This window comes from Marmota flaviventris, chromosome 6, assembly GCF_047511675.1.
Source record: "Marmota flaviventris isolate mMarFla1 chromosome 6, mMarFla1.hap1, whole genome shotgun sequence".
Taxonomy (NCBI): domain Eukaryota; kingdom Metazoa; phylum Chordata; class Mammalia; order Rodentia; family Sciuridae; genus Marmota; species Marmota flaviventris.
This window is the reverse complement of record NC_092503.1, coordinates 19,977,985-19,990,026: the sequence shown is the minus strand read 5'-3', so window position 1 is coordinate 19,990,026 and position 12,042 is coordinate 19,977,985. Positions and strand designations below refer to the sequence as shown.

Sequence of the window (12,042 nt, the reverse complement as noted above, 5' to 3'; positions counted from 1 at the left end):
GCAATTGCTCAACACTGCTACTACAGTGTGAAATACAGCCATAGACAATGGGCAAAACTGTGGCTGTGTTCCAGTAAAACTTTACTTATAAAAATAAGTACTGGTTTGGATTTGGCGTATGTGTGGTAGTTTGCAGATCTCTGATTTAAAGTTGTAAGTTTCCCTTTTATTTATCAATTAAAATAAAAAAAACAAATAATTAAAAATTTTCCTCTAAGAACACCTTAGGTGCATATTGTCACATATTTTCACCTTCAATTAGTTCAGAATAATTTTTAATTTCCATTGAACTTTTTTAAGCCATGAGTTATGACCTATCAAGTCATCAATGTTTGATATAATACTTGGACTACAATTCATAAAATGCTATGACATACATCAAATAATTGAACTTTACCAGTATTACCATGTCTTATGATATTAGCTTTTTAAACTTATTTCATAGTTTCAAATAAACTAAAAATATATATTAAGTATCAATGAATGGATATAAATGTTATATGATAAAATTTTCATTGAGAGGTTATGTTGTAACACTTCTATTCAAGGCTTTGAACCATAGTCTCTGTACATTGCTTTTCACCACATAGTGTATTTCAAATCCCCTGTGTTAATTATAATTCCCATAGATATAATCTTCTTTGATGATCTGTGAAGCTACTGCCAAGATAGCTAGTGTTTCAACTCATAAGTAACATAAACAAAAGACCAATTTTAGAAAAGCTGTACTATTAATTAACAGGACTAATATTTTAAATGGAAAGAGTCACTAAAATAATTTATAATAATATAGTATGAGGAAAAAGTAGAATCTTTTAAAAACAATACCTTCTCCAAATTAGTTAGGTAAAGAAGCTGACCAAGTTTTTTCTGAAGTTGTGATGTAGCAACGGCTTTATCATTTAGTAGTTTAATGCGATTTTGTTCTACCTGAAAACAAATAACAGAAAAGCTGCTTTGTTCTCTCTCAAAAAGTTAATTAAACTATTAAACATGATGTACAAATCTTCTCAATAATATAAACATATCCTGTTTTAGAAAACCCATTTATGTATTTAAACTCAAATATACAAAAAGTATACTAGATAATGTATTTTGAAAGGACTTCATTTTTGCTACATAAAACAAAATTACTGGGACTGGGGTTGTGGCTCAGCAGTAGAGTGTGTACCTAGCACGTGTGAGGCCCTGGATTTTCCTCAGCACCACATAAAATAAAGGTATTGTGTCCAACCACAACTAAAAAATAAATATTAAAAAACAAACAAACAAATCACAAAATTACTGACAAGATACTGAAGTTAGATGGAAACCAACCCAAATTTTATTTAGGTGTATTTTTTAAGTAATATGTTCATGGAATGAAAAAAAATTAAATGATAAATTGCTTTACATGGAGGGATATGCAGGGAAAAATCTCCTACTCCTGCCTCCAAATAAAATATAATAGACAGAAAGGAGAATTCAAATAACAGGGAATTTGTTTCTAAACAAAATCTTACTGAGAATTCATATTTAAAGGAGAGATTATTATAATGATTATTTTAAAGGTTTACTAAGTTAGAATCTCCAAGTTTTATAGAAACACATACAAGGGATAAAAATAAATTATATAGAAAAGAATATTTTTAATGGGAAATAGAAAAGACTAGTGGAGTTATGAGAATCCTGAGATATAAGGAGGGACTTATTAGAGAATAAGTTGTAAATATCCATCTATTATTAGTAAAAGAAAGCACTGCAAAAGAAAGTTTTAAGTTATTGTTGAGTTTTATGATTTGTATATAAGGTAATCCACCAAAGCTCCTGTATTAAGGAAGGAATATTCAGAGGTGAAGTAATTAGATTATGAGAGCTATAACCTAATTAGTCTATGCTAGTTTGAAGGTGCTAACTGGGGGCATATGATGAGAGGGTTCACATTCCCGGCAGCCCCTTCCTCTCTCTGCTTCTGGGCTGCCATGAACAAAAAGTAGTGAGTGCTCTTCCACCACACCTTCTGTCATAATGTTCTGCCTCCATTGAGCCCAGAGCAATGCAATGGAGTCAGCCCATCATGGACTAACCTCTGAAAATGTGAGCAAAAATAAACTTTATTTTTTGAAGTTGTTTTTGTCAGGTATTTTGGCCACAACAAAGTCAGGAGGACTAAAACACTAAGGAAGATTTTTCTAGTTCTAATAAAACTGAGGTAGTATAAAACATAGAAAAAGTGAGCAAGAATACCCACAGGATATGGCACAGAGCAAGTGCTCAAAAAGAGATGAATGCACAACTTTGAGAGAAATAAAATGCCCCAAAATAGTGACTATTAAACATGTATCAAATGTAAAATTGCTAATGTTTGATCAGTTTGACCTACAAAGCAACTTCATATTGAATAAACTGAATACAGATTAAATATATACACAGAGATCACTGCTCTGATTTATATCTCTTCTGTGGGTCTTAAGACTATTATGACATCAATTTGTTGTACCCTTTTCTGGGATTTACTCGCTCTTTACCTCATGTGGTTCAATGATATGATGAACTGGTGGGTTTGGTTTTGGCTCCCTAGGATCTCGAACTCTTAGTCTTTCTGTAGCCATTGCAAGTTCATCAACAGCGGATACACGATTCCTTAGAGTCATCCAATATTCATGAAGCAACTGAAAGAAAAAAAAAGACGAAGATAGTGCTAAATCATATAATAAGATTGGTTAAAAATATCAAGATGTGCCTTGAGTAGAAAGCCCTCAATGAGACCTTAAGACATCATCATTGTTTCCTTAAGTGTCTAAGGATCAAGAAATTCTTTTAGTTATCTAGAATAAGAAAGGATGACTGAATAATCTCTGTGACACTGTTTCTTCAAATTCTTAGGAACAGAATATTCAGATTTCTTGGTAAGACCAAAGGTCTTTATAGATCAAAGTTAGACTGATAAAATCTACCTTTTTTTAAATTAAAAAATATTTTCATTATATTCACATATTCAAAATAATATCTATATATGGTAATAAGAAAAATAAATATACAATTGAGTACCTCCCATTCAATTTAACAAAAAAAAAAAAATAATACAAGTTCCTTGGAAAGCCTTAAATGTATCACTTTTCCCTTATATATTCCTCCTTCAATACCAAACAATGGAATAATCACTCTTCATTAAGAAGATTATTATTCCTGACTTTCCACTAAAATAATACTATAAATATGTATTCCTGAAATCTGGTTATATACATTTCTCAAATTAATAGAAATGACATCAATCAGTATAAAAATTTTGACATGCTTTTTTAGTAACATTTTGAGGTAAGATCCTGTTTGATGTGTTTAGCAGTAGTTCATCCATTTACTTTTTTGTGAAACGGTTTATTCTACAAACTTATGAAGGAAATTGTGATGCACAAAGATCTGGAGATATGCATGATAATCAGTCCTCTAGACACAGAACATGAGGCCAAACTGGGCCCAAAGGAAGAGTACAGCAAGTTGTCAGACACTGAATAATTATGTCTTCTTCCATAGCTTACCATAATTAGCCATTAATGTGCTTTGCATTTATAGTAATAATGTGTGAGGAAAATTATTAAACTGATAATTGTTAAAAAAAAACAAACACAATCATTCCCCAACTTTTCAAATGCATGAACAGATATTTCAAACAACATTCTTCTCTTTCTGTATAAAACTTTTCATTCTGCTTTAAAAATCAAGAACTTTAGATTAAATAAATAGATAACATGGAAATATAACATTATAAATAAACGAAACACTTTTCCTTTCCTTACTTAGATCACCTGCAAAGTAAGATAATGAGTAACAAATTCAATATAAAGAATAATTCAAAATTAATGAACTCTAGAATATCAAGTATGGAGTTTTAATATAATGAAATTATTAAAATATGTACACAAAAGACATATTTATACTCTATCCATTAGAATGGTTTCCAACCTTGTAGCTTGAAACACATCTACTATGTTTCCTAATATTCAAGGTTGATGCTGCTGCTAGTTATTCAGAGCAAAGCAAAAACAAAACAAAATGAAACAAAACAAAAACCATAAATCCCACTACTCTAGTTTCATAGAGTAGCAGAAGAAGATCAAGCCAGAAATAGAATGAAATACTTTTACAGCTAAATAAAAGGTTTCATACAAGTTTTAGTTTAATAATCTAGTAAGAAGAATTTAAGAGTTATTAATTATTTTATATTATAATAATTATATCTTAGGGAAAGAGAAATTATGATTAACCTTCAGTCTCTAAAGCAAATTCAGAAAAACTGAGGAGAAGGAAAAAGAAAAGTAGCACATACTATTATTGTAGAGAAGAATTTTTAAGTTGGGAGCAAGTTTTAGGGTCTAGTTTAAAAGTTATAGGTATAGTTTTAAATACTGTACCTTATATTCCTTCTTCCATGCTTCAAAGAGATCCATTGAAGTACTTCCTTCATCAATGAATTCAACATCAAATCTATGTGATTTTGCAAAGGATAGTATTGCTTTCATAGAACGTTCTGTCTCACTTATTGCCCAAAGACCTCTGGTGGTGGTAGGTACTCGATCATCCACAAGTCCTTCTTCATCTTCTATCATCTCCTCAAATATTGCAGTCTGACCTTTGACTCTGAAAATATATATAACAAAAACAACAGCAACTATTGTCAATGGGTTGTAAGCATTATAGATCAGTAAAATTGGCAGAACGAATAGGGAAGCAAGGTCTGTAATTTTTCTATAACTCTCAATATCATATCTACAAGATCATGCTTGAATGTCTCTGGAAAAATAACAGCAACTCTAAAAATCCTGGAAGAATCAAGTTTGTCCAATGTTTCTTGAGAATAACCTAGAATAATAAAAAATGTCTCTAAATTCCAGGCTATAAGCTTCCCTCTGAGAATTAAAACATAAACTGACCTACCACTAATGACACAGAAAAAGAAGACACAAAACAAACCAATATGATCTAAAAATATATTGTCAATCACTTTTTTTTTGGGGGGGGGCAATCAGAACTTATCCTTTCCTTAATTTTCCTGTTTAAAAAGGATAGATGGTTAAATTTGCTAATGCCAGGGTTAGATGTACTAAGGAGCTTAATCCCCAATACAAGAATAAAGGCTCTGCTGAAGAAAGGGTATTAATAATGAAAGTTAACATTTTAATAAGATACTTCCTAACGTATAAAAATGTACTAAGCACTTTGCTAAACAGTTATGTTCATTATATTTAATATTCATAAAATGCAATGAAGGAAGAGTTGTGGGTATTTTCATTTCATGAATGAGTATACTGAGGCCTAGAGAAATAATTTACTCATAATAGTGGGCAGGAATTTGAGTTCAAATTCATTATACTCCACAGTCTGGAATCTTACCACCCCCCTCATCTGCCCCTCTATTACATTGCTACATGACATGAATACTAAGAAGTAACACCTACCTAGGTAAAACTGAGCATCAGCATGCTCAAAGGATCAAATGCTAAAGGTTTACTACATTGATTAAATAAAAGAAAAAAATATAAGAAAAGTCATAGTAGAAATATAGCCTTATAACCAAATACTAAATCTCATAAAATGTTTCAATTTTCTGATGGGTAATAATCAAACAGAAAACTTACGTGTTAGAAAACAGCTTCGATTCATACTCTGTGAACAATTCATCAGCCTTACAAAAGACACAACTGAAAAACAGATTATCAGAAAAATATTCAAAAACATAATAGGCGATCAGATAATTTCTAAAAGAAGCTTGGTATTTGTACTTCAATTTTTCTTTATAATCATTTTGTGCTATTTTAGAAAAAAATTACACGGCTTTTAGTGTATAGTCCTTATTTTTCCTAATAACACATCTCCTTCTACTTTTGTCTGAATTAAAATGAACAATCTGTATTTTTATGATTCATTATTGTCTTAATAAACTCTAGCTTCATGGAACAATGTCATTTACTGTATGATTTCTTTAATTACTTACCAGTTCAGAGGAAGTCTGGTTGGTCGGAGGTGGCAGATTGTTGCAGACTCAATGACATTTCGAGATGGAGGTTTCTCCAGGTTTTTTACAGCTTCTCTTACAAGTTTCTGGAATTTATTCAGCTCTTCCATTTGGGTTGTAAGTAAGAACTGAAGACCTCTGCAGTCATGGAATCTGATTCCCATCACCAGCACCACATCAAACACAAAAAAAGAATGAAAGGTCAATTTTCTTAAATTCAGAAAACAGTTGCCAGCAAAGTATTAAGAAAATTGTGTGTAACATTTATCCATCACACTTGGTTGAGATTTCTGTAGGAATATACTTAATGGTATCTACTAATACTCAAGATATAAGAATGTTAGGTTGTCTATATAAAAGGTGCCAGAAAGGTTCTGCCCACACAAACACTTTTCCCACATTAGAGGGACACATTTTTTGGATTAAAACCACTGAAGGTATTTTTGATAAAGAGCAACTTTCGAAAGAATCATTAGACTAATAGGCCAACTTATCTCTGAAGACCTTAAAGAATAGTACATGTTGACAGGAAGAAAGGGAGGAACAAGTCATTCCACAATATAAAACCGGGGCCACCATGGCACTTAATGCACCGTGAATCACACAGGGAAATCATGACATCAAGGATGAAATTTTCCAAAACAAAATTCTATTTCAGAATTTTGCTTGAATCTGGCTTTGGGTATATCCAAAGAAAATATTTTAAGAAAATTTTTAAAACACTATAAAAAGAGAGCATTTAAAAATGACTAAGATATGGGAAAAAAAGGTCTCTATTTTAGACATAACTAATTTTTGTTTAAAATGTACTCCTAACAAAATGTAAAACCAGATGCTATAACCACAATATGTTCTGATATTTAAATGCATCTCCTAACACCAAATGATCTGAACAGCTGGGGTGATTACTCATATAATTTTATACCATTTTCTTACTTTTCTGACATAGAAAGTTTTCCAGTTTGTTGTTTGTAGTTGCTGTTTATTTCATTTCGTACTCGCTGAGCAAGTTCCTCGTCAATAGAAAATTCTATTGCTCTGTGGATTACATTCAGCCACCAAGGAGAATTAGAATGAATCTGTAAAAATCATAATATTGATCAATTAATTTTTAAAAAAATATTCATTATGTTTCCATCCCTGGAAAGGCTGATGTGAAAAATTCAAAGGAAGCAATAATAAATGCTATTTTCAAAGGAATTACAAAAGGGGAGACAAATATGCATAATCTATACACATTGGGTAAATGCCTCTTTTGAATATAGAAAAATAACAACTGTTCCTTGACTACCCTGGATGAATGAGAATTTATACAATATACTTGTATAACAAAACTGAGTTAAAAAAAAATACTTTACCAAAATGAAAATCAAATATGTATTCTATATAAATGAAAAGGTCAGGGGTCTCTTTCTTAGCATAACAAAGAAAACCTTCATTCTACTCTTTGACCAATTGAACTAGATTCTGCTGAATAAATAATCTACAATGACTGTAGCTAACAAAATTATATGCCTGAATATCAAATAATTAATAGGAAAAATAAAATGTGGAATAACTGATTAAAGAATTGATAAGTAAAAATATATCTGTGTAGTCTTCTCTTCTGACTTTGCTACTGATTTTATAATAGTGAAACTTTAGAAAGGACAAATGGCACATAGTGAGAAAAATATCTGTGATCCTAATACTCTAACATCTTAAAAGATTTTGAAAATACACATCTAAGATCAAAATGGGGTTATAGAATTCCTTACTTTCCCTAAAAGATAACTTCTTAGATACCAAGGTAAGAGAAAACCCACTAGAGATTAAAAGAAACAAAACAGAACCTCAAAATAATCGATTTATCTATGTATCAGTTCATTCAACAAAGACATACTAACTATAAAATAAGGTATATGGAACAGTCATTGTACAAAGTGCTAGGAGTTCCAAAGTGAATAAGAAAGTTTCTCCCTAAACAAAACATAAACCCAAATGATATCTGGAGACAAACACAAGCAAGAAACACTGCATTTTTGTAAGTGTACTTTTCTTTGGAGCTCTCTTATGGTCTGCTGCACAGGTTGTAAAGCTTGTTGGGCTTCAGCAACTTCTGTATTACACTTGCTCATATAATGCTCTCGTAGCTGTTTGGCCTGTGTTAAAAAAGAAAATAGATAAAAACTAGGTCTCAAAAAAATAATAACTTACTATGGTGAATTTAAGAAATCCCAAAAGACTTTTCCCTCAAAAAAAATTTTTTTTAATTAGAAAAAAAGGAGAGGGTATTAATATTTCAAAGTATGAGGCAAAGGACACCTTTCAGAATTATTTATCTGTTTTAATATTAAAGTTTCTTAGCTTCTACAGTTTAAAAATAAAACTTGAAAATATACAGTAGCAAAGGTATTATGGAACTGAACTGTGTTACTCTCACATTCAAATGTTGAAGGACTAACTCTCAATGTGGTTGCATTTGGAGGAAGGCAAGGAAGGTTAAATAAGGCCATAAGGCTGGGACCCTAATTCATTATGACCAGTGGTGCGCCTATGTCAAAAGAGAGATATACGAAGGATTTATAAGCAAGAAGAAAAGGTCATGCAAGGATGTAGTGAGAAGGGAGCCTCCTGAAAGCCAAAGAAAGGAGCATCAGGAAAAAAGAAACCCGCCAATATCTTGTTTTTTAACTTCCAATCTTCAGAACTAAGAAAAATAAAATTATGCTGTTCAAGTTTTCCAATATGTGGTATTCTGTAATGGAAGTCTCAGCAGACTAACACACAAGGGATTAAAACTTCTTACCTTTTCAAGAGAATAATTCATAAGTAATCAACATATTTTGTTCTTATAAATAGAAAAGTTCTATTCTTATAAACTCAACATGAGAAAACTTGTGAAAATTTTTCATTTTCTTGTATTCAAATACTATCAAAGGATAGTATAAGGGGTAGTGGTAGGAAAACTGAAAAGATGACTAAATTGAAATCCTAATGCTTCACTCAGTAAAGGGTTGAGCCACATGAAATTACCAATACTTGACCATTTTTAAAACAAAATGGCAATTTCATATGGCTCAACTGAATAATCTTTTCGGATTAGCCATTTCACTTCTCTAGTTTCAGTTACTTCATTTGCACAACAGGTGCTAAAGCAGATGAATTTCTAAAATCTTGTCCAGCTTTGAAATACTATGGCTTCATATTCAATAAGAGTAAGACAGAGTAATAATGTAGCTTCCTTAGAAATACAGTTAAAGTAAGAATGCTCCTCCTTATGCATTTTTTCCTTTCCCTGTCAAAACCCTTTGATTAATTTTTATTATAATTCCTTGGCTATAATTATTTGGCCATTAGAGCTGCCTACTAACAGAATGGGCTTTCTCCCTGTAATAGCTTCCTGTCACTGAAGGCATTTAGATGAAGAGTGACTAATTATGTGCAAGGATTAGATGTTTGTGCTGCAAATGATATTTCATTTGAAAATTTTCAACACTTAGACTACCATCAAACATTAAAACAGAATAGTCAAAAATATAGCAAAGGAAACAATGTGAAGACACACTCTATAGATTGGGAGAAAATATGTGCTAAATGTACAACTGATAGGGTGTTAATATCCAAAATATGAGAAAGGCAAACAACTCAACAGCAAGAAGAAAAAAAAATTTAAAAATAGGGCTGGGGATGTGGCTCAAGCAGTAGCGCGCTCGCCTGGCATGCGTGTGGCCTGGGTTCGATCCTCTGTCCACCAAAAACTAAAAAATAAATATTAAAATTCTCTCTCTCTCTCTCTCTAAAAAAAAAATAGCTACGAACCTTCTCAAAAAAAGACAAACAAATGGCTAACAGGTCTATGAAAATGGTGTTTAATTTTACTAATCACCTGGGAAATACAAATTAAAAACATTTAATGAGATATTATCTCATTTCTGTTAGGATGGCTATTATCAATAAGTTAAGAGAATAAATATTACTGAGGATATGCAGAAAAGGGAACCCTTGCACACTGTTGGGAGGAATAAAAATTAGTATAGCCATAACAGAAAACAGGAAGAAGATTCCTAAAAAAATTAAAAACAGAACTCCATGTGACCTAGAAATTCTACTTTTGGGTATGCATTCAAAGGAGAAGAAATGAGTAGGTCAAAGAGATGTGCACTTTCATGTTCACAGTAAGCATTATTCAGAACATTTAAGACATGGAATCAATTAAATGTCTATTTACCAATGAATGGATGAAGAAAATATGATGCATATATATACACCCAATGGAATATTATTCAGAACTTCAAAAAGAGGGAATTCCTGTTATTTACAACACAGATGAACCTGGAGGACATGATATTAAAGAACCTGGCTTATTAAATGAAATAAGCCAGACACAGAAAGTGCCATGATATCACATGTGGAATCTAAAAAATCAAATTCACAGAAGAGAGAATAGGATGGTGTTTGCTGGGACTGGAGACAAAAGTCAAAAGTCTCTGGAAGAATTAGCATAATAAGCTATTAATGATCTACCATGGAATAATCTATAATATCACTGCTTTGAATGAAAGGCAACAGTTGTTGCGGTGGAACTTCAGAGAAAACACCATTGAAAATTTTGAGTTTAATTACTACCTTAAATAAAATATAAAGCAGATTGATTCCTAAGTGTTTTTTTAAGGCTATTGTGAATGGGGTAGTTTTCCTAATTTCTCTTTCAGTGGATTCATCGCTGAGGCATAGGAACATGTTTGATTTTATATCATGCTACTTTGCTAAATTCATTTACTACTTCTAGAAGTTTTCTGGTGGAACTTTTTGGATCTTCTAAATATAGAATCATGTCATTGGCAAACAGTGATAGTTTGAGTTCTTCTTTACCTATTTGCATCCCTTTAATTTCTTTCTTTTGTCTAATTGCTTTGGTTACAATTTCAAGGATGATGGTGAATAAAAGTGGTAAAAGAGGGCATCCTTGTCTTGTTCATTTTTAGAGGGAATGTTTTCAATTTTTCTCCATTTAGAATGCTGTTGGTCTTGGGTTTAGCATATATAGCTTTTACGATGTTGAGGTACATTCCTATTATCCCTAGTTTTTCTAGTGTTTTGAACATGAAGGGGTGCTGTATTTTGGCAGATGCTTTTTCTGCATCTATTGAGAGATTATATGATTCTTAAGTCTATTGATATGATGAATTATGTTTATTGATTTCTGTATATTGGACCAATCTTGTATCCCTGGGATGAACCCCACTTTATTATGGTGCACTATCTTTTTAATATGTTTTTATATGTGATTTGCCAGAATTTTATTGAGAATTTTTGCATCTATATTCATCAGGGGTACTGGTCTGAAGTTTTCTTTCATTGATGTGTCTTTGTCTGGTTTTGGTATCAGGGTGATATTAGCCTCAGAATGAGTTTGAAGGATTCCCTCCTTTTCTATATCATGGAATACTTTGAGGAGTACTGGTGTTAATTTTTTTTTGAAGGTCTTTAGAACTCCGCTGAGAATCTGTCTGGTCCTGAGCTTTTCTTGATTAGTAGGTTTTGATGGCGTTTTCTATTTCATTACTTGATAGTGATCTGTTTAAATCATGTATGATCTCTTCATTCAGTTTGGGTACACCATATGTCTCTAGAAATTTGTCAATGTCTTTGATGTTTTCTACATTATTGGAGAATTAATTTTTAAGATAGTTTTTAATTATCTTCTTATTTCAGACATGTCTGTGTGATATTTCCTTTTTTATCAAGTATTTTAGTAATTTGAGTTTTCTCTCTTTTTCTCTTTGTTAGCCTGGCTATCGGTTTATCTATTTTATTTATTTTTTTCAAAGAACTAATTTTTTAAAAATATTTTTTTTAGTTGTAGATGGACTCAATACCTTTATTTTATTTACTTATTTATTTTATGTGGTGCCGAGAATCAAAGCCAGTGCCTCACACGTGCTGGGCAAGCACTCTACCACTGAGCCCCAGCCTTTGCCCAAGAACCATTTTTTTGTTTTGTCAATTTTTTCCATTTCAGCTCTGATTTTAATTATTTCCTACCTTCTGCTTTTGATGTTGATTTG

General features: G+C 31.7%; 1 protein-coding gene across 2 annotated transcripts in view; it reads right to left on the bottom strand.

The window, feature by feature from the left end:
• The window catches only part of Shprh (SNF2 histone linker PHD RING helicase), an 87,606-nt gene that overhangs the window by 35,085 nt on the left and 40,479 nt on the right, over positions 1–12,042 (bottom strand). For both annotated transcript variants that reach the window (XM_071612939.1, XM_071612937.1), the window contains 7 exons: positions 8,026–8,133; positions 6,929–7,071; positions 5,972–6,145; positions 5,616–5,678; positions 4,392–4,617; positions 2,508–2,651; positions 829–930 (listed from right to left, as the gene is read on the bottom strand). In XM_071612939.1, the coding sequence (XP_071469040.1) occupies positions 829–930; positions 2,508–2,651; positions 4,392–4,617; positions 5,616–5,678; positions 5,972–6,145; positions 6,929–7,071; positions 8,026–8,133 (960 nt within the window). The remainder of the gene's footprint in view (positions 1–828; positions 931–2,507; positions 2,652–4,391; positions 4,618–5,615; positions 5,679–5,971; positions 6,146–6,928; positions 7,072–8,025; positions 8,134–12,042) is intronic.